Raw genomic sequence first — 23,959 nt, 5'->3', positions numbered from 1 at the left:
GCGTGCATCCGGATCAATAACCGATCAGTGGAGCGCGCGCCTCACACGCTCTGTTTACCGCTTTATTTGTACTCCTGTTTTACGCACGCGCTTCTTACTACGACACGCGGGCGGATGAATGAATGAATGAACGGGCTGGAGTAGGCAGAGGGGGCGTGCACGCGTGCTCGCAGGACAGATACTACGCGGATACTCACACGTGCAGGCGCGAGATTCACACCTGGAGCAGGTGAACGTGCGCGCGCTGTGAAAGCGTCAGAGATGATGCTCACTGAGGAGAGAGTCTTTTTCTTCTTCTTCTTCTTCTCTTCCTCCTCATCCAGTTCTGATGATGGTATAAATGTTGGTGCTAACCGGGCTCAGTTCTGATGATGGTATAAATGTTGGTGCTAACCGGGCTCAGTTCTGATGATGATGGTATAAATGTTGGTGCTAACCGGGCTCAGTTCTGATGATGGTATAAATGTTGGTGTTAACCGGGCTCAGTTCTGATGATGATGGTATAAATGTTGGTGCTAACCGGGCTCAGTTCTGATGATGATGGTATAAATGTTGGTGCTAACCGGGCTCAGTTCTGATGATGATGGTATAAATGTTGGTGTTAACCGGGCTCAGTTCTGATGATGGTATAAATGTTGGTGCTAACCGGGCTCAGTTCTGATGATGGTATAAATGTTGGTGCTAACCGGGCTCAGTTCTGATGATGATGGTATAAATGTTGGTGTTAACCGGGCTCAGTTCTGATGATGGTATAAATGTTGGTGCTAACCGGGCTCAGTTCTGATGATGGTATAAATGTTGGTGCTAACCGGGCTCAGTTCTGATGATGGTATAAATGTTGGTGCTAACCGGGCTCAGTTCTGATGATGATGGTATAAATGTTGGTGTTAACCGGGCTCAGTTCTGATGATGGTATAAATGTTGGTGCTAACCGGGCTCAGTTCTGATGATGATGGTATAAATGTTGGTGCTAACCGGGCTCAGTTCTGATGATGATGGTATAAATGTTGGTGCTAACCGGGCTCAGTTCTGATGATGGTATAAATGTTGGTGCTAACCGGGCTCAGTTCTGATGATGGTATAAATGTTGGTGCTAACCGGGCTCAGTTCTGATGATGGTATAAATGTTGGTGCTAACCGGGCTCAGTTCTGATGATGGTATAAATGTTGGTGCTAACCGGGCTCAGTTCTGATGATGGTATAAATGTTGGTGTTAACCGGGCTCAGTTCTGATGATGATGGTATAAATGTTGGTGCTAACCGGGCTCAGTTCTGATGATGATGGTATAAATGTTGGTGCTAACCGGGCTCAGTTCTGATGATGGTATAAATGTTGGTGTTAACCGGGCTCAGTTCTGATGATGATGGTATAAATGTTGGTGTTAACCGGGCTCAGTTCTGATGATGGTATAAATGTTGGTGCTAACCGGGCTCAGTTCTGATGATGGTATAAATGTTGGTGTTAACCGGGCTCAGTTCTGATGATGATGGTATAAATGTTGGTGCTAACCGGGCTCAGTTCTGATGATGGTATAAATGTTGGTGCTAACCGGGCTCAGTTCTGATGATGATGGTATAAATGTTGGTGTTAACCGGGCTCAGTTCTGATGATGGTATAAATGTTGGTGCTAACCGGGCTCAGTTCTGATGATGGTATAAATGTTGGTGTTAACCGGGCTCAGTTCTGATGATGGTATAAATGTTGGTGTTAACCGGGCTCAGTTCTGATGATGGTATAAATGTTGGTGCTAACCGGGCTCAGTTCTGATGATGATGGTATAAATGTTGGTGCTAACCGGGCTCAGTTCTGATGATGGTATAAATGTTGGTGCTAACCGGGCTCAGTTCTGATGATGGTATAAATGTTGGTGTTAACCGGACTCAGTTCTGATGATGATGGTATAAATGTTGGTGTTAACCGGGCTCAGTTCTGATGATGGTATAAATGTTGGTGCTAACCGGGCTCAGTTCTGATGATGGTATAAATGTTGGTGCTAACCGGGCTCAGTTCTGATGATGATGGTATAAATGTTGGTGCTAACCGGGCTCAGTTCTGATGATGGTATAAATGTTGGTGCTAACCGGGCTCAGTTCTGATGATGATGGTATAAATGTTGGTGTTAACCGGGCTCAGTTCTGATGATGGTATAAATGTTGGTGCTAACCGGGCTCAGTTCTGATGATGATGGTATAAATGTTGGTGCTAACCGGGCTCAGTTCTGATGATGATGGTATAAATGTTGGTGCTAACCGGGCTCAGTTCTGATGATGGTATAAATGTTGGTGCTAACCGGGCTCAGTTCTGATGATGGTATAAATGTTGGTGTTAACCGGACTCAGTTCTGATGATGGTATAAATGTTGGTGCTAACCGGGCTCAGTTCTGATGATGATGGTATAAATGTTGGTGCTAACCGGGCTCAGTTCTGATGATGGTATAAATGTTGGTGCTAACCGGGCTCAGTTCTGATGATGGTATAAATGTTGGTGTTAACCGGACTCAGTTCTGATGATGGTATAAATGTTGGTGCTAACTGGGCTCAGTTCTGATGATGGTATAAATGTTGGTGTTAACCGGGCTCAGTTCTGATGATGGTATAAATGTTGGTGCTAACCGGGCTCAGTTCTGATGATGATGGTATAAATGTTGGTGCTAACCGGGCTCAGTTCTGATGATGATATAAATGTTGGTGTTAACCGGGCTCAGTTCTGATGATGGTATAAATGTTGGTGTTAACCGGACTCAGTTCTGATGATGATGGTATAAATGTTGGTGCTAACCGGGCTCAGTTCTGATGATGGTATAAATGTTGGTGCTAACCGGGCTCAGTTCTGATGATGGTATAAATGTTGGTGCTAACCGGGCTCAGTTCTGATGATGATGGTATAAATGTTGGTGCTAACCGGGCTCAGTTTTGATGATGGTATAAATGTTGGTGTTAACCGGGCTCAGTTCTGATGATGGTATAAATGTTGGTGTTAACCGGACTCAGTTCTGATGATGGTATAAATGTTGGTGCTAACCGGGCTCAGTTCTGATGATGGTATAAATGTTGGTGCTAACCGGGCTCAGTTCTGATGATGGTATAAATGTTGGTGCTAACCGGGCTCAGTTCTGATGATGGTATAAATGTTGGTGTTAACCGGGCTCAGTTCTGATGATGGTATAAATGTTGGTGCTAACCGGGCTCAGTTCTGATGATGGTATAAATGTTGGTGCTAACCGGGCTCAGTTCTGATGATGATGGTATAAATGTTGGTGCTAACCGGGCTCAGTTCTGATGATGGTATAAATGTTGGTGTTAACCGGGCTCAGTTCTGATGATGATGGTATAAATGTTGGTGCTAACCGGGCTCAGTTCTGATGATGGTATAAATGTTGGTGTTAACCGGGCTCAGTTCTGATGATGGTATAAATGTTGGTGCTAACCGGGCTCAGTTCTGATGATGATGGTATAAATGTTGGTGTTAACCGGGCTCAGTTCTGATGATGGTATAAATGTTGGTGCTAACCGGGCTCAGTTCTGATGATGGTATAAATGTTGGTGCTAACCGGGCTCAGTTCTGATGATGATGGTATAAATGTTGGTGTTAACCGGGCTCAGTTCTGATGATGGTATAAATGTTGGTGCTAACCGGGCTCAGTTCTGATGATGATGGTATAAATGTTGGTGCTAACCGGGCTCAGTTCTGATGATGATGGTATAAATGTTGGTGCTAACCGGGCTCAGTTCTGATGATGGTATAAATGTTGGTGCTAACCGGGCTCAGTTCTGATGATGGTATAAATGTTGGTGTTAACCGGGCTCAGTTCTGATGATGGTATAAATGTTGGTGCTAACCGGGCTCAGTTCTGATGATGGTATAAATGTTGGTGCTAACCGGGCTCAGTTCTGATGATGATGGTATAAATGTTGGTGCTAACCGGGCTCAGTTCTGATGATGGTATAAATGTTGGTGCTAACCGGGCTCAGTTCTGATGATGGTATAAATGTTGGTGTTAACCGGGCTCAGTTCTGATGATGGTATAAATGTTGGTGCTAACCGGGCTCAGTTCTGATGATGATGGTATAAATGTTGGTGTTAACCGGGCTCAGTTCTGATGATGGTATAAATGTTGGTGCTAACCGGGCTCAGTTCTGATGATGATGGTATAAATGTTGGTGTTAACCGGGCTCAGTTCTGATGATGGTATAAATGTTGGTGCTAACCGGGCTCAGTTCTGATGATGATGGTATAAATGTTGGTGTTAACCGGGCTCAGTTCTGATGATGGTATAAATGTTGGTGCTAACCGGGCTCAGTTCTGATGATGATGGTATAAATGTTGGTGCTAACCGGGCTCAGTTCTGATGATGGTATAAATGTTGGTGCTAACCGGGCTCAGTTCTGATGATGATGGTATAAATGTTGGTGTTAACCGGGCTCAGTTCTGATGATGATGGTATAAATGTTGGTGCTAACCGGGCTCAGTTCTGATGATGATGGTATAAATGTTGGTGCTAACCGGGCTCAGTTCTGATGATGATGGTATAAATGTTGGTGCTAACCGGGCTCAGTTCTGATGATGATGGTATAAATGTTGGTGCTAACCGGGCTCAGTTCTGATGATGATGGTATAAATGTTGGTGCTAACCGGGCTCAGTTCTGATGATGATGGTATAAATGTTGGTGTTAACCGGGCTCAGTTCTGATGATGGTATAAATGTTGGTGCTAACCGGGCTCAGTTCTGATGATGGTATAAATGTTGGTGCTAACCGGGCTCAGTTCTGATGATGATGGTATAAATGTTGGTGTTAACCGGGCTCAGTTCTGATGATGGTATAAATGTTGGTGCTAACCGGGCTCAGTTCTGATGATGATGGTATAAATGTTGGTGCTAACCGGGCTCAGTTCTGATGATGATGGTATAAATGTTGGTGCTAACCGGGCTCAGTTCTGATGATGATGGTATAAATGTTGGTGCTAACCGGGCTCAGTTCTGATGATGATGGTATAAATGTTGGTGCTAACCGGACTCAGTTCTGATGATGGTATAAATGTTGGTGCTAACCGGGCTCAGTTCTGATGATGATGGTATAAATGTTGGTGCTAACCGGGCTCAGTTCTGATGATGATGGTATAAATGTTGGTGCTAACCGGGCTCAGTTCTGATGATGGTATAAATGTTGGTGCTAACCGGGCTCAGTTCTGATGATGGTATAAATGTTGGTGTTAACCGGGCTCAGTTCTGATGATGATGGTATAAATGTTGGTGCTAACCGGGCTCAGTTCTGATGATGGTATAAATGTTGGTGCTAACCGGGCTCAGTTCTGATGATGGTATAAATGTTGGTGTTAACCGGGCTCAGTTCTGATGATGATGGTATAAATGTTGGTGCTAACCGGGCTCAGTTCTGATGATGGTATAAATGTTGGTGTTAACCGGGCTCAGTTCTGATGATGGTATAAATGTTGGTGTTAACCGGACTCAGTTCTGATGATGGTATAAATGTTGGTGTTAACCGAACTCACCTTGGTGAGTAACTCGCTGCTTCTCAGCTTAAACAACAGGTAGAAATCCAGTGTTTTCAAAATAAAATGTTTAGATAATAAGTTTAATAATCACTAACTCGGACGGGGAGGATGGTGCCGGTCCGATTAAAACCTGAACCTGAGCAACACAATCTGGAAATCAGGCTTTTTGATCTGAGGTAAAAAGAGGAGCTGCTGACAGAACCCTGCTGGATGCCCACAGCGGTCCCAGAACCGGGAGAGGTTTCTCCTGGGTAATAACTCGGTAATAACTCGGTGATAACTCGGTGATAACTCAGTAATGACTCGGTGATGACTCGGTAATGACTGTAATGACTCTGTAATAACTCGGTCATAACTCGGTGATAACTTGGCGATAACTCGGTAATAACTTTGTGATAACTTTGTAATAACTTGTTGATAACTCGGTGATAACTCGGTGATAACTCAGTAATGACTCGGTGATGACTCGGTAATGACTGTAATGACTCTGTAATAACTCGGTAATAACTTTGTGATAACTTTGTAATAACTTGTTGATAACTCGGTGATAACTCTGTAATAACTCGGTGATAACTCGGTGATAACTCGGTGATAACTCGGTGATAACTCAATGATAACTTGTTGATACCTCGGTGATAACTTTGTAATAACTCGGTAATAACTCTGTGATAACTTTGTAATAACTTGTTGATAACTCGGTGATAACTCTGTAATAACTCGGTGATAACTCGGTGATAACTCGGTGATGACTCTGTAATAACTCAATGATAACTTGGCGATAACTCGGTGATAACTGAAGCCGTTTGCTGAGCAGCTGTGAGTCTGCATCACATCTGTTAAAGCCGTTCTCTGAGCTGAAGGCTTCACTTTGACTTCCCTGCTTCTTCTGCTCTAAGTCGGGGCAAACTCAGAATGTATCTGCAGCTGTTTGTTCTGAGTTGCCCCCCCACCCTCCCACAGGGCCAGCAGGCTGGGGGCAGGGGGCAGGTGGGGGATGGGTTCCAGATTGAGTGGCCTTCTTTCTTCCATAAGATTGATGACTTGGGGTCAGGAGGAGGAGGAGGCCCCGGGGTCAGATCCAGGGTCAGATCCAGGGGGGGCATCGGAGCGCTGGACTCCTCCTCCTGCATCCTCCAGCCCGACACTTTCCTGAACCTTTGTGTCGGGCTGGCTGACACATTAAAGCCTCCCAGGTTGGACGGTCGGTACTAAGGTCCAGTTCTGAAGTTTCAGTGCAATCTGTTGGTTTCCTTAGCTAGGAAATTGTTTTTGAATTGGCTCTATATGAACAAATTGGATTATTTTATGAATAATTATGATTACAATTAATTGAATTCCAATTGGCTTGAATTGGACTTTATTATCTAAGTGCCTTGAGATGACATTTGTTGTATTTGGCGCTATATAAATAAAAATTAATTGAATTCAATTGATGCTGTAACTGAGTACATAACGAAAAGATGGCGTCTGCTGGTGTCAGTCCGAAGGAGTTCTGGACAAACCGGGCCCGGGGTCAGGTTCAGGGATAGGACGGCTTCAGATTGGTTGGATCTCAGTTGACAGCACCTGATTGGGTGTTTCTGGGAGGCAGATTCACGTCTGCTTGTATCGCTCTAAAGTTCTTCGTCCATGAAAATCTGAAGTGAATCCAGATGTTCAGCCGTGTTCTTCTTCTTCTGTGTTTTACTGCTGCTGAAGACGATGCTGAGGCCATCAACAGAACCGAGGCCGAGAGTTCTGCTGATGTGAGACAAAGGAAGAGTTCACACTGACGGGTGCCGCCGCCGCCGTGTTGTGACGAATCAAAGCAGAGGTGTTATGATGCGATGGTTGTGAGGCACACAGACACGAATGCGGACTTCAAAAACAAAACTTGATTTATTTATCAAAAACAAGGTTAAAGCAAAAACGCGGCTGAGCCGGATGACAAAACTAGAACTATGAAAACAAATCATGACTAAGACAAAACAAAGAACATGACTTGGAAAAACAAAAGACTTGACTTGACTTAACTTGGCGTGGCGTGGCGTTGCGTGAAGGGTGAATGTGCAAGGATCTCACCCAGACTGTGAGAAAACAGGGAATCTAAGTACTGTGGGGATTGATGAGTGAAAGAGTGCAGGTGAAGTGAATGAAACTAATGACCTGAACATGGGGACTGAGGGGAAAAACAATGGCAAAACTAAAACTAAACATGGGCTAGAAAACTAAAGACTAAACACCAAGGCATGAGAAACTAAAACATGATAAAACCCTGAATTAAGAACTAAAAACATGGCGCCAAAATCCCATGTTCATGACAGAGCTGCTGTTCAAGCTCTGCTTCACACTGAGACCTCAGTTACAGACAGAAAAAACTCTTTTGGACCACAGGGGTTCCACTTCTGGTTTGGAACCGGTTCTGCAGGTTGGTGAACTTTATGACCAGCATCACCACAACAGAAAGTCCAACGGGTCGCCTGTTCAACCTGCAGAAGAAGTTCTGACATGCTTAGCATTCGGGCCTTTTTCCTTCGGTCTTCGGTCTCTTTCTTTGGTTTGTTTGTGTCACTTTGGCACCAGAGTCTCAGCAGAACCGGTCCACCATCCACCATGCTGGCTCAGTGCAGTGAAACGGGACCTGAAAAAGAAGTGGCCCGAGCACAGCGCCATGGGGCGCCCCTTTAGGGACCCATCAGTCTGTGCAGGGCTAATCCAACCAGCTGGTCCCTACAGCAGGAATAAATCCGTTTAGTGATCGAACCTCCTCAGAAACGTTCAGCAGAGTGATGCGTCAGCTGCACCAAAAGGTCGTCTCCATCCCGGGTTTGTTGGGTTTATGTGGCCTGTTGTGCTCAGACTGTGTCGAGCTGTCGCTTTACGAGCGGGGGGCTGTAAAGGAGTCAGGGGGCTATAAAGGAGCCGGGGGGGCAACACTTTGTTCTGCTTCTATTCAGAGGATGTTGCTGCAGCTCTGAGTATCATCAGCAGCGTGTAAAACACTTCAATATAAACCTGATGGGTTTTATTACAGAGGAATTAGTGTTCCTGCTTCAGATGCTGACAGGAAGTGACATGAAACGTGTTTATTTTCATGGAAACTGATCATTTTCAGCTCAGTTCTAACAGCTCAGCAGGGAAACTGAAGGTGTGCAGCTTCCACCAGGAAAGAAAAACATAACCGTTTATACCAGTTAAACATACCCGTTTATACCCTTTAAACATACCCGTTTATACCCGTTAAACATACCCGTTTATACCAGTTTATACCCGTTAAACATACCCGTTTATACCCCTTAAACATAACAGTTTATACCAGTTAAACATACCCGTTTATACCAGTTAAACATACCCATTTATACCCGTTAAACATAACCGTTTATACCAGTTAAACATACCCGTTTATATCAGTTTATACCCGTTAAACATACCCGTTTATACCCGTTAAACATAACCGTTTATACCAGTTAAACATACCCGTTTATACCAGTTAAACATAACCGTTTATACCAGTTAAACATACCCGTTTATACCAGTTAAACATAACCGTTTATAACAGTTAAACATACCTGTTTATACCCTTTAAACATACCCGTTTATACCGGTTAAACATACCCATTTATACCAGTTTATACCCGTTTATACCAGTTAAACATTCCCTTTTATACCAGTTCAACATAACCGTTGATACCAGTTAAACATACCCGTTTATACCAGTTAAACATACCCGTTTATACCATTAATGATACCCGTTTATACCCGTTAATGATACCCTTTTATACCAGTTAAACATACCCGTTTATACCCGTTAAAAATACCCGTTTATACCAGTTAAACATACCCGTTAATGATACCCGTTTATACCAGTTTATACCCGTTAATGATACCCGTTTATACCAGTTTATACCCGTTAAACATACCCGTTTATACCCGTTAAACATAACCGTTTATACCAGTTAAACATACCCGTTTATACCCTTTAAACATACCCGTTTATACCAGTTAAACATAACCGTTTATACCAGTTAAACATACCCGTTTATACCAGTTTATACCCGTTAAACATACCCGTTTATACCCGTTAAACATACCCGTTTATACCAGTTAAACGTGTGTTGGGTGGAGGTAAGATGGAGCTGAAGTTTGGGATCTAACCCACAGTTTGGGCGTGTGCACGCTAAATTAACCGGCTGAACTAACCGGCTGAACTAACCCGCTTATGTTCCAGCTGTTTGTGTCAGAGGAGGCAGAACTGAACCCTGAATTATGTGACGGTCACATGATGAAACTGAGGTTTTCTGCTCATGTTGGACTCACGGGGGCGTGTCCAGCTCTGTTGCTGCCGTCCAATCGGTGCGCTCCGTGCCGACCTGCATTGTGTTGGGGGGCTGTAAAGTGACAGATGATGGAGGGGGAGGCTTTCATTGACAAACAGAGGCTCCCAGGGGCCCAGACGGGCCCTCCCCCGCTCAGGAATGAGTCTGCCGTCTGCTCTCCGGTGGTCCTCAGACTGCTGTTAAGGCGAGACTCTACAGGTGAATAGGGTAATATTTTGAAATAATAGATATCACCATGAAACTTCCTCAGTTCATTACTTATACAAGTATGAAAAAAAAAATGTATTACAAGTTTTAGAAATTTGTATGTTTAATTATGCAAATTAGGCATTATCTCATTAAATATGCTAACATTTGCATATATTTCCGTGAGATAGATCTGAACATATGATAAAGCCAGGTGCAAAATTCTTTTTTCATTTTGTTTACACACAAAATGAAAAGAAAATTACAGAGGGATTTCAGGATATCTGCTTTCATTTTCATAGGAAATCAAAATCTACTGTCCATAGCATAAAGAAACATTTCACCATATTTTTTTATTATAATGTCACATCAGGCTAGGAATGATTTATCAACGAATCCTTTTGTAAATATCTTCAGAATACTGCTAAGTGTATAACTGGAAAGTTTGGTGTTAGTAGGTGCTCCATAGCACCTACTAACAGCCAATGAGATTTGGTCATTAGCTATAAATCCTCCTTTAGACATTCCTGATTGGTTACTGATAGAAAGGAAGTGCCATTATTTGGGTGGCATATCATTGTGCAGGAGACTCAGAGCTTTCCGGTCATGACACACTTCAGTAAATAGACGAGGCTCGGCATGGCGCGTAGGAATGCTAACTTTTTGGTAAATTCGGGCGAAACGTACTGCAGCGAGTAAACAAAATGTAATAAAATAAACATTTTAATTTATGTTTTCAACGTTTTCTTCATAGCAGGTTGAAAGAACACATGTTGAAGGAGTAGACTGGCCCAAAATCTCAAAATTAAACCACTGCATGAATCCCTGTTTTTGCCTGCCGTGTCTCGCCTTAAACCAGGGGTCGGCAACCTGGGGGCTCTTCAGCCTGGCTCCCTTTGGCCTTGACAAAAAAAAAACGAACATAAGTAAAGAGTATTTCTTAATTCATCTGTATTCACATATTATTATTAGTTTATTTTGTTGCGCAGTTATCTTGGAGCTTGAGTTGATACGATCCAATTTTTAAAAAGCTAGACCTATTTCTAATTCATAATTTGTCAACAAAATATAGGCTACGTCAACATCCCGCGCCTTTACCTGCTGGCAGCTTTTAGAACGTGTGAACCCGTGCGAACCTGTGTGCGAAGTTGTGAACCCTGAATAGCCATGAAAAATAAAACAAAAAAGGAAAGTTTCGGAAGAAAAGAGAGAGTTTAATCCAGCGCGGACTATTTGCATTCACCGCCAACGACGCTGGCTTACCTGTATGCTTGATATGTGGCGAGAAAATATCGAACAACAAAAAATGTAACATTGAAAGACATTTTTTAAAACAAACACTTAGCATTCGCTGAAAAATACTCAACCGAAGATGAGCGAAAGAGAGCAATTTCGGAACTGCTACAAAAAGCTGAAGAGCGCAAACTATCTTTCAAGAAGTGGATCAGTTCTCCACAGTCAACTAGCACTGCTGGCTTTGTGGCAGCTCTGGAGATCGCAAAGAGGGGGAAGCCGTTCAGAGACGGAGAGTATATGAAAGAGTCGTTCATGAAAATATCAGAGCATCTATTCTCTGACTTTAAAAACAAACGGGAAATTATTCAGAAAATTAGAGAAATGCCTCTCTCCGCAAAGACCGTCAGAGACATTAAAATGGCAGAAAACATCAGCAGTAAGAAAATTGATGACATCAATTGAGGTCAAGCATTTTCAATTGCCTGTGATCAATTAATCAAATTCATTTATATAGCACATTTCATGTACAAACAGTTCAAAGTGCTTTATATAAAATAAAAGCATTGCAGCAGGGAGTGGAAGAAGCTTTTGCTTTTGGTTTATTTATGGATATAGGAAGACAATGGGTATCCAAGGGATTACATGTAAAAGCGTAAAACACTTATTTCCAACATGGTCCCTGCATGGTCCCTGGAAGCATGGATGAGTTTCTCCTGGTCTGTTTGGGAGAGGAAACCTTTAATTCTGTTGATGTTTCTGAGGTGGTAAAAAGCTGCCTTGGGGACAGCTTTGATGTGGCTGCTGAAAGTCAGATCTGAGTCTATCAACACTCCGAGTCAAGTGATGTAAACGATGTTGTGCAGATATGTAAACTCTGATGGGCCGCAGGAAGAACTGATTGAACTCATACCGCCAAAGGGCCAAACACGAGGGCAGGACATTTGTGATGCTGTTTTGAGTTGTCTAGAAGCGAAAGGAATAAAGACCTCTCACCTGGTGTCACTGATGGGGCGCCCAGCATGAGAGGAGCCCATAGGGGCTTTGTGACTGAGCAAAAAACCCGAAGAGGACGAGAGAACACTGACACGGACTTGTCAAAGACGGTCCTAACTTTATGTTTCTTTTTAAAGCTTAGCTCAATGTTTTATTTTAAAGTGGGCTACTTTTTGTTGTATTCAGTGGTTATAACGGCTTAAATAATAAAAGAGAGGAGAACTTTTAAAAGTTTACAAGCTCTGTTATTTTGTGCGGCTCCCTACACATTTTTTTTTTGGCAGAAGAGCAAAATGGCTCTTTTGATAATAAAGGTTGCAGACCCCTGCCTTAAACCCTCAGACCTGCGAGCAGCCGCCACCTTCAGTCTGACCCACGCAGGAAGGAGACGGCAGCCATGTTGGATTTATTAGGATTTCAGAGCAGCTGACAGATGTTAGCACAGCTGGACGTTAGCCAGAAAGCTAACAGCTGCTGTTCTACAGTCCTGTCGTCAGTGTGAGATAAAATGTGTTTTAGGCCCAAACTGAGGCTGAAAGCTGCTTCATGATGTCAGATTTTCTCTTTTTAAAGGTTATTAAAAGCATTTCTGCTCCGTTTAAACCCACGACTCGTCTTTTCTTCTCTGGTTCCGACCCAGCAGCTGCTTCCTGGTTCCTGAGTGAGGAACCGGTGAGGCCGGCTCTGATTGATGGCCCTCTGGCTGCTGTTAGCATGGAGGTGTTAGCTTTACGAGCTAACAAATTCCCCTCCTCCTCCTCCTCCTCCTCTTCTTCTTCTTCCTCTTCTTCTTTTTCTTATTGTGTTCACAGAGGACGCTGCAGCAGAGCTGAGGTGGACCTGAGCCGGGTTATAAACAGAGCCGGTGTGTTTGGGGAGGGGGAGGGGGAGGGGGGGGGGGGGGTTCCCATGGCGGTGCCTCCATGTGGCGCCCTGTGACCTCAGCAACATGTGTGTGTGTGTGTATTCTTGCCCTTAGTGTTGAGTGAGGACCAAGGCAAGTTTTTAATCAACATAGTGAGGACATATTTACATAGTGAGGACATTTTGGCCGGTCCTTACTTTGTTTCCCTCTCACACAGTGATACTCACTATTTTTTTCACAAGAGCCACATTGGCCGAGCAAAATCAAGGGAAGAGCCACTTTTACCACAACATACTAAAGTCCCCTTTTGCAAATATGCATTTCTACATATAAAACATCCAACAAAAAAAGAAACAACACAGCCAATACATGTTCAATTAAGACCACATTTACCTTAATACTGGGATGAGCGGAAGCTGGCGTGCATGTCTGTGACTTTCTTCATGTTGTATTTGTAGTTTGTTGTTGTAATCATAGTGAGACATACAGGATGAGCATGGTTTATGTGCTGGTTTTTGCCCTTTTTTAATTAAAAACCGATCCAAGGAGCTAGCGTGCGCTGGCTAAAGGTGCTAGCGTGCGCTGGCTAAAGGAGCTGGCGTGCGCTGGCTAAAGGAGCTAGCGTGCACAGCGGTCAAGTGTGACGGTGGTTTAAGCGGGCTGCGTTGCCAGGTTTAACAGTGTGCCCCCTTTAGGAAACACCATTAAGCCTTAATTAATACTTTAACCTTACTTTTACCTTACTTTATGTTGTATTTGTAGTTTGTTGTTGTAATCATAGTGAGACATTCAAGATGCGCATGGTTTTTGTGCTGGTTTTTGCCCTTTTTTAATGAAAAACCGATCCATTGTGCCTGCATCTCGCGCTGGCTAAAGGAGCTAGCTTGCACTGGCTAAAGGAGCTAGCATGCACTGGCTAAAAGAGCTAGCATGCTCTGGCTAAAGGAGCTAGCGTGCACTGGCTAAAGGAGCTAGCGTACGCCGGCTAAAGGAGCTAGCGTGCTCTGCGGTCAAGTGTGACGGTGGTTTAAGCGGGCTGCGTTGCCAGGTTTAACAGTGTGCCCCCTTTAGGAAACACCATTAATTAATACTTAATAAAAATACTTAATACTGTTAAGTATTCGCTGTATGTTATTTGAAAAAATTTATTGTTATTGTTACCATATTATAAGCTACTATGCGAGTGCGAGCCGCCAATTAAAGCTTGAGGAGCCGCGCAATGAGTATCTCTGTATCTCTGGTCCAGATGACCTCCTTAGGTTATATAGATGAAATCCCCTAATTTTCTCAGTGTCAATTTTTCCGTCCTAAAGTTTAACACAGATTAAAATCTTTCTCTGAATCTTTTGTGCTTCTCAAAATCTGAAGCAGTGCATTGGATCACTACGCCAGCGAGTGTCTGGAATGACACTTTGTTTGTTTCTAAGGGAACGAGAAATACTGGTCCTCACTTTGTGAGTGGTTTAGCTCGGTCCTCACTCCGCATTAAGTATGAGAATATGTGTGTGTGTGTGTATATATTTATCTGTTTCCATCAGAGCGGCTGACCTCTGACCCCCGTCTGCTCCACACAAAGCTCTTCATATCTGGTGTTTTGCATCAGAAAGTGTGGCGCTCGCTCACTCTGAGCGTTGGCATGGCGCTCACGTCCGCATCACACACAGGAGGTCAGAGGTCACACACTCTCACACACATGCAGCATAGACATGTTAATGTGGAGATGGCATGATGCGTCAGCCTCTGCTCCGTTCCCACACTCGTGGCGGCGGCGCCCCAGCTGTCCTCGCCGGTGACGCGCAGCGAGGCGCCTGATGTCAGCTGGACGCTGATGGACCGTAGATTCTGTAAACTTTTACTGAGGTTCTACGTCTGGACTCATTTAAGTTGATGTTGATTTTAATTGAAATTGAATTTGTTATTTTATTTGGAATATATCGAATTTCTTTCTTTCTTTATCTCTTACTGCTGTATTTACTTCTGTTGTTTCCCTTTTTGTTTCTGCGTCATGATGCAAATAAGGGGGCGGGGTTTCAAAGTGTGTCGCTGGCTCAGCTGCTCACCGATTGGTTGATTCTCGGGCTGCACAGGTGGTATTTCAGGAGATGGTTCCTGGAACCGACGGCTTGTTGATCAGACAGGATTTAATGTTGTTGTTCTTTTAGTCTCTGATTGGTCTGAATATATATGGGCTGGGCAACGATTAAAATGTTTAATCTAATTAATAACATGATTTCCCTGATTAATCACGATTAATTGCATTTGTACGCAGAATCCCAAAATGAATCAAAAGTAGTGTATAGCTTTTAGCATTTAGTTTTATTTTAAATGTGCTGCCATATGAATGAAAGTGCCATAACATTTGTTGTGCAAACACACTTTTAACATCAGCATCTTTCTGTAGTTTTTATGTAGAAGCCTCGCTCCACTGTCTGTTTCCTTGAATGACTTGCTGCTATCAGTTGTGTGTTTTGCCTTTAAGTGATATTTTAGACTGGAACTACTACGCTGAGAAGACAATTCAACTTGGCAGTGTTTACAGATGACTTTGGTTCTGTCGACTCCGCCGTCTGGAAGAACTTTAACATGAAAATGGCCGAGTAAAAGTTCCGTACCCTTCTCCATGTTTGGTGGATCCGCCGATTACTTTCTTTTCCTGTTCCACAGCAGACAGCAGCAGACTTTTACAAAATAAAAGCCTGTGAGCAACAGACTTTTACAAAATAAAAGCCTGTGAGCAACAGCCTTTTACAAAATAAAAGCCTGTGAGCAACAGACTTTTACAGAATAAAAGCCTGTGAGCAACAGACTTTTACAAAATAAAAGCCTGTGAGAAACAGACTTTTACAAAATAAAAGCCTGTGAGAAACAGACTTTTACAAAATAAAAGCCTGTGAGCAACAGAACTCTTTATGATGAAGTAATATCAGCTCTCGGCTCCTCAGTGGGATGCAGAGGTTGAGATGTTCTCTCACATCAACATGACTTCAGACTTCAGACTGAGGGCCCTGTGGGGCCCAGATTTATGCAGGACTCCACCCACAGAGCACCACCCTCACCACCAAATAAAGGTCAGGAGTCCTGGGAAGGCTTTAGATATCCGTCTGATAACCGGAGTTCTGTGGTTTATGATGATTAAAGCAGAAACACGGGCTGATGGAGGACATCTGGCAGCAGCTCAGCTGTTCTTCACTCAAACACAGGACTGATTAGCATTTATATTGTGTTGCTGTGCATGTGTTGACATGCACGGTCAAAGGATCCTGCAGCCCGACAGCCGAGCTGTTCTGCAGCGGCTTCCATTGTTATTTCTGGTGAAAGAAAAGGAAAGAAAAGAAGTAGAAAACTTCCCCCGATGGTAGAAAAGTTGATCGTCTCTTCTCTGCAGGTTCTGTAGTTTTTAAGAAGACTTTCTACCCATCAGGATGGAACCAATCTGCTTAAAATGACCCGACTCACCAGCTGTTTCTGAGCCGATAACTAAAGCTTCCTGCGTCAGTTAGCGTGAGCGGTGTTGATGATGTCACGGTTTCGTTCCTTCCATTTATGGTGGCGCGAGTCGATGTGCCAGTAGTTGCAGTTTTCTATTCCTGAAGACTTCTTAAAGAAAGGACAGAAAGCTCGTCTGAGAGGGTTCAGGCTGTGTTGGAGGATAAAGGAGCTCAGAGCAGATATTCACTTTAAAGCTGCTCAGAACTGAACTAACTGGTTCTGCCTCAGATTCTGGGTTTATTATATAGGAAAACTTCAGAGAGACAGGAAGCAGGGGGCAGAGAGAGGAGGAACAACAGCGAGGTTGCAGCGAGGACTGTAGCCTCTGAACATGGGGCGGCTGCTCTGTGCGTTTCTGATGAAGCCTGGTTCCTGTGTGACCTCAGAGGTCAGAGGTCACATCACCTGTCCTGCTGCTCAGAGCGTGCACTGACTCCGCCTCTTCCTCTCTCTCAGGGCTGAGCCGCGGGGAGGCCGGCACCAGCGAGTGTCTGTACTACAACGTCAACCACGAGATGGAGAAGACCAATCAGAGCGGAGTGGAGCGCTGCGAGGGCGAGGCGGACAAACGCTCGCACTGCTACGCTTCCTGGAGGAACAGCTCGGGCTCCATCGAGCTGGTGAAGAAGGGATGCTGGCTGGATGACTTCAACTGCTATGACAGGTATGAACACCCAAAGATGTTTCCACCGCATCAAGATCAGGTTTTCACTCATTTTACTGTCTGTTTGACTCAATTCTAGATCCAGAAAAAGTTCAGTTTGCTTCCTGTCAGACACTCTGAACTCAGCATGTTTCCTGTTGTGTGTTAGTTCCATCTGTTAACAAACATAATTTCTACATCTCAGACCTGCAGCATGTTCTTCCACTCTGTAACGTTTCCTTCTCCCATGCCCACACCATCACACCCCCACCACCGTGCCTAACAGAGGAGCTGCTGTGCTTTGGATCTCGGGCTCTTCCTGTTGGTCTCAACACTTTCTTCCTGCCATCACTCTGATGCAGGTTCATCTGAGATGAGATTCAATTTTATTGTCATTACACATATATAAGTATAGCGTAACGAAAAAGTAAGTTCCAGTACACCCATCCAGACAGACAACAAGCAAGTAAGTCCATGAAGCGCTGTCTCAGAGGCCATTGTCCTTGCTAAAGCGATGGAAAGTTTATCAACCAGCCTAAACAGTTTCCACAGGAGTCCTCAGGAAGGGGAGGGAGCACATGGGGCAGAGCGTCTTATTTACATAGCACCCAGGAGAAGTTGCAGCTGGCAGCCAAGGCCAGCACAGGGGAGCCAGATTGAGATAACAAAATTGTTTGGGTCAGGCAGACTCTTAATTTTTCCGCCTGCATTGAAGTCTTTGCTGGTGCGTCTCAATGGCGAATTCAAACAGCCAAATTGTGGGATGTAAAGCCAAATCCAGGACCTTTCCGCCCGGTCCGAGCGATCAGCTTTCTCCCAGATTTATTCCATTTCTCTTCTGAGTCCAGGAACCTCAGCCAGCCTGCGAACCTGTGTAAGGGTCGCATCCAGCTTCCCATTCTGCTCACGTAGCATCTCAGTCTGAGTGTTGATTGCTCTGCCGACCCCCTCAAACGCTGCCCACGTTTTCTTAATTTCTTGATATGCCAGGTATCCTCCAACTCCAAACAGCAGGAAACCAATTATCATAAATCCAAATGTGTATAAATCTTCCCCAGGAGTCCGTTAGGTATCCAGCAAAGAATGTAACGCCAGGGCATGAGGGTTCTCCTTCTCCCAGTTTTGCATTAGAGAAAATTTGATCAATTGCGTTGAGAGACCAGCCGACCAGTTCCATCATTCTTAAATTCGTACGATATGTAAAGGGAATGTAAATATGTAAAGGGAAACAGACATGGGCTGTGTTCGAAACAGCATACTTCCATACTGCATACTCATCGATCAGACAGTATGCAGAGCGTTTACCCACAATGCCTTTCGCTCCTGCCCGAGCCGAAATCAGCCGGCCTGAAGCTGATTTCCCTTAAAGGGATAGTTCGCCTCTTTTGACATGAAGCTGTATGACATCCCATATTAGCAATATCATTTATGAACATTGACTTACCCCCCGCTGCGTCCTGTGAGCCGAATTCCAGCTGAGTTTTGCGTTCCACGAAGGTAGTCCGGCTAGTTGGCTGGGGTCAAAAAAATAAAGCGTTTTGCTTCTCAAAAAAATATCCGTTCAAAAGAGTAATACATTTGCATCACAAAATGTTGTCCAGGAAAAAGTCAGACCTCACTTCGCTTGGCGCTATTTTTGCCTCCCTTGATATCAATGCGTCCAATGTAAAACTGTGCAGACCGAAGAGCAGACCGAGCAGTCCCTAGCCACCTAGCGATAGCTGCACCTGTTACGGTGTTTACTGCTCGGAAGCAGGGGAGTGCTCGGTCTGCTCTTCGGTCTGCACAGTTTACATTACCATCATGTGTTTTGATGGGGCGGGACAGGAAGTTGAATAACTTTTTATTTTTCGGTTAAAAAATAAGCATTTCTTGCATTTTGCGAACACGGAGGTCACCGTTTTCAACTTCAAGCGTTCTGATAGATCATGTAAACTCTTAAAATGCCAAAAATTAGGACTTTACGTATGACAACAACAAATCCTGCAGACTGCAGCTTTAAAGCTCAATTTGAAGCGAGAGCCGGTTTTGTAATCGGGGCTATCGACTGCGCACACATTGCTATAAAAGCGCCATCACATGATGAATTTGTATGTTAACAGGAAACATTTTCATTCGATCGATGTACAGATCATATGTGATGCGTAAATGCAATTAACCAACATTGTGGCGAGGTGGCCTGGTTCAACGCACGATTCATACATTCTGAGTAACAGCATCGTTGGGAACAGACTACAAGCTGGCACTGTGTGTGATGGCTGGCTTCTTGGTGAGTAACTTCATTCTTGTAATTGTCCTAATATTATTCCCCGTGACGCGCATTGAGTATGTGCGCCCCAGTTTCTATCCCGTCTTCACAGCATCATTATTATATTATATATATTAGTCGGTGGTTAAAGTTAGTTTTTTGCTGTTTAAACTTCAGTTTAAGATCTTTCTAACAAGCCCCTGATCGTCTCTGTGGGCAAATGTTAACACATTGACTCCCAAGTCACATAAAACTACGTTTTTACTGCCCATGCGTTGGCTCCCAAATGGTAAAAATACGTTTTTACGGTATCGATACATTCTAATGCACATTCTGTGTGATTTTTGTAATTATGTGATGAACAGAACTGACATGGATGGCAGTCAAAAACTGGTGTCATCATCTGGACATTTTGATCATTACGCCAATGGCTTTGCGTCAACTCAAGAACAATTGTGATAGCGCCGCATTGATTGTTGTGCATTTCCGCATTTTGTCCAATCGCACGTGTCGGTTTCCAGAGGGTGACGGTAAAGTAACATAAACAAACAAGAAGGAGAAGAAGACACGCGACAAGTCTAAGGAGGCGGTCTTATGAACTGGTTAGCTTTGCAACATGCGACACGACGCAAATCCTCTGACCCGGATATGTAAGTATCTAAAGTGCCACAGGCTGAAAGAGCGCACGTTTCACAAAAGCCCCGATATCTCAGTTTGTTGTTGATTTTGGTGGATACCCGCCTTGGTTTAGCTAAGGATAGCTCGCTAATGGCGGCACCTAGAGACACGCAGTTTTGACCCACAAAGAGTTTAAAGTCTCAGCTTTCAAACGAGCCATAACATGTTTCAGTGGCCCTATCACATAATATGCTGTGACTGTACAAAAAACATCAAAAAATGGTTTAGAACGCTGGGATTCTACGACAATTCCGTAAACACCGCCGGTATTCAATGTGTTAATAACCCCGTGCGTAAAGTGTGAAATGTCTAAATCAGCCTCACCTTTTCCCCGGCGCACTTCTGCACGTTACTGTATGAACACGTTGTTGTGAGTTACACAAAAACATCGGTATTTAGCTTGGGGGTAATCAGAGTCACCCACATGTGCTCCCACCACCCCAGAGAGAGCAGTGTCACCCATAGTTGCCCCGACTCTCTGTTCAAACAGAGTCGGTCACCCCTCCCACCTGCCTGTTTTGGCCACACTGCGGCGGTGGGCAGCCAGTCTCCGCTTCACATCCACCTTAATGACCTCTGACCCCACAGCATTGACAGCCTCAGGCTCTCCCACCCACTCCTCTTAGTTTGCTGCTAATGCCGGAGGACAGCGTGCCAAAGAACACATTTTAGCAGGCCTTCACTTCAGAAAGTAGCACCAACATCTCGCTTTCCGTGAAGTTCTTCTTTTTTCCCGTCTTATTCATTCTTTCTTCTTTATTTTCTGGCCGTACACAGAGGGGAATCGCAGGTGCAGGGCTCATTTAAATATGATTTGCATATTTAAGTAGGGGCGTGGACAGGGAGGAGTCGGGTGCTCCGACATGTTCGCTCAATTCCACGTTGATTGGGATGTACAAACGAAATGTGCTTGGATTGATGCGTGCGCACAGATTCGTACATCCGACGTTGGAGGGCATTTGGGTTTAAGCGTACGCCATGTTTCAGTAGGAAATCCACGCAAGTCTTTGTACATGAGGCCCCTGTGCACTAAACACTCGATTCTCAGGATTTTGTTCTGAGGACGTTTTGCCTGAAGTTAAAGGGAAGCTCGGTCTGTTGATGTGGGGACAGCAGCTCCTCCTAGTGGCTGGAGGTGGAACCACATTCAGTGGTTCTATTTGGGTTAATAAATGTTGTGTGAGGCTGTGGAGCCTCTGGAACCTTTCCCCGTCCCGAGGATCCGAGGCTCTGACTGCGTTTTAATGGATGAGACACGGGAAGGTTTGATGTTCGGTGTCTAACTATCCGTGTGTCTCAGACAGGAGTGCGTGGCCACGGAGAAGAGTCCTCAGGTCTTCTTCTGCTGCTGTGAAGGAAACTTGTGCAACCAGAGGTTCACTCACCTGCCGGACGTCAGCAAACCAGGTGAGTCCGGCTCATTGTTTGGGATTCATTTCCAGTTTCTATTCCAAACAAACCGCATCTGTGGGAATATTCAACAGCGTTTGTATATTTTGAATTTTAAAAAAAGCACATTTTCTTCATCATTTCAAGGAAACTTCCTTATTTTCTAAAAAATCTGCTGCAAGTTTCAGAGGAAGCGTTCAGATGTGATGGAGCTCGGTCATTCAGAGCTTTATATGTGAGGAGAAGAATCTTAGATTCTGTTCTGGATTTAACAGGGAGCCAATGAAGAGAAGCTAAAACTGGAGAAATATGATCAAACTCCTTTAAATGCAAACAGTTTAACCCTAATCCCTCAGAGGGGACATTTTTCTCCACTTGGGGTGAACTTTCTCCTCTAATTTCACACTGTAGATACTGATACTCATCATCTTTGGTCCAGTTGTGCATTTTTTTTACTATTTTTCTCAAATTTCAAACACACATCACATACAATTCAATTTTTCATTGTGTAGAAAAAAATTTCTGAAAAGGGACATTTTTGTCCCCTTTTAAAGCGACCAAAAAACATCATATATTAATATTTTTTTCCACTTTTTTTTTTTCATAAATCTTTTATTCCACTTCAGTTCTGATCATAACCACCAAGTTTTCAATTATTTTAATAAAATTAACCCTTTAGATGCCAATTTGAACTTTTTAGCCCAAATTTTAAGCCTTTAGGTGCCAATATTTTCAAAATATGGAATGCAAAGTGGAATTATTGAGTAGGGATAATTATGGTCTGGGATATGTCAATGATTAGCAACAACATTGATTTTTAGGGATTTTAATTTTTTTTTGTTATGACTGATTTGAAAAAAAAAAAAACTCCTTAATTTCTAAAATGATCCCCAAAATACCATATGTTAATATTTTTTTCCACTTTTTTTCCCAGTTTTTTTTAAAAATAAGGCATAACAAAAAAATTAAAAATCCCTAAAAATCAATGTTGTTGCTGATCATTGACATATCCCAGACCATAATTATCCCCGCTCAATAATTCCACTTTGCATTCTATATATTGACATATAGCAGTTTTTGTGTTTGTTTGTTTTTTACAGAAATTGGCGTTTACGTCATATAAACCAGTATTTAAAGGGTTACATTTTTGAAAATAATTGAAAACTTGGTAGTTATGATCAGAACTGAAGTGGCATAAAAGATCTATGGAAAAAAAAGCGGAAAAAAAATATTAACATGCGATGTTTTCAGATCGTTTTAAAAGGGGACAAAAATGTCCCCTTTCAGAAATTAAGTTGCGTTTTAAATCCGGTATGAGGGTTAAAGGAGTTTCTGTGACGGCTGCTCTCTGATTTTGATAATTTGTTTGAATGAATTGATCAAATCAAACACATGGCCCACCTGCCCAGCTGCTAGCTGCTAGCTTACAGCTATTCTTACTGACCTCACTTGGTGGAGCACACTATGATGCTAACAGCAGATGCTAATGTGGTGAAAACATCTTTCTTTCGCATGAAGCCTGTCCTGAAACAGTGTTTTTCTGTCCGTGTGTCAGTGATCAAAGCCCCGCCCACCAGTGTGGAGGTGTTAAACGTGTTGATTTACTGCCTGCTGCCCGTCACCGTGCTGTCCGTCATTCTGCTCACCGCCGTCTGGATGTACCGACACCGGAAGCCTCCGTACGGACACGTGGACATCACCGAGGTGCCACACCCACAGTCACATTTACACCCCACAGATGTGGCTTTCACTGGGAACATTCATGTTAAACACTGCGTCAGAGCTCCATCTGGTGGCCGTCTGTTAGTATAGCAGCAGAACCAGCGGCGGTCAAGCACTTTGATCCTTTAACTTTGAGTCTTTTACTCATTTATAAGGTTTAATTACACATTTCAACAGCTCAGGTTTACATTGAATCCAAGTTTAATTTTTAAATATTCAGTTTGTGTCTAAAGTTTAATCTTAAACATTTCTAAGTGAATTTAACCCCTTAACGCCTATTGTCGCATATATGCTACAAACCGTTTGACTCGATCAACCAGTTGAGATAGCATCTTGTTTCTAGTGGGACCGCAAAGTGATGGACTTATTTCCTGTTGCAGATTTATATAAATAAATATGTAAAAAAAAAATTAAAAAACATAGTTTTTTCAATGTTATATTACTGTGTTGTTGTTATCTTATTATTGACTATTATGCCTGGTGTTGCAAATAAGCAACATACCAAAATTTCTATTTATTTTTTGTGCAAAAGTGAAATTAATCTCAGCATTATTTACCATCTACTTAAAGGCTAAAACACACACAAAACATTTTTTATATACAGCTATATAAATTCAGGCGTAAGGGGTTAAACATGAAAACAGTGAAGTAGAAAGATGGTGAAATGGAATACTTTAG

General features: G+C 43.3%; 1 protein-coding gene across 3 annotated transcripts in view; it reads left to right on the top strand.

The window, feature by feature from the left end:
- The window catches only part of LOC142370202 (activin receptor type-2B-like), a 41,779-nt gene that overhangs the window by 10,162 nt on the left and 7,658 nt on the right, over window positions 1–23,959 (top strand). For 2 of the 3 annotated variants that reach the window (XM_075452677.1, XM_075452678.1), the window contains exons 2-4: window positions 17,058–17,265; window positions 21,471–21,577; window positions 23,115–23,263. In XM_075452677.1, the coding sequence (XP_075308792.1) occupies window positions 17,058–17,265; window positions 21,471–21,577; window positions 23,115–23,263 (464 nt within the window). Of the gene's footprint in view, window positions 1–16,965; window positions 16,990–17,057; window positions 17,266–21,470; window positions 21,578–23,114; window positions 23,264–23,959 lie in introns of those variants that run through there. The other variant, XM_075452679.1, reaches the window with a different exon arrangement.

Source organism: Odontesthes bonariensis, chromosome 20, assembly GCF_027942865.1.
Source record: "Odontesthes bonariensis isolate fOdoBon6 chromosome 20, fOdoBon6.hap1, whole genome shotgun sequence".
NCBI classification, from domain to species: Eukaryota; Metazoa; Chordata; class Actinopteri; order Atheriniformes; family Atherinopsidae; genus Odontesthes; species Odontesthes bonariensis.
This window is presented reverse-complemented; position numbering and strand designations above follow the sequence as displayed.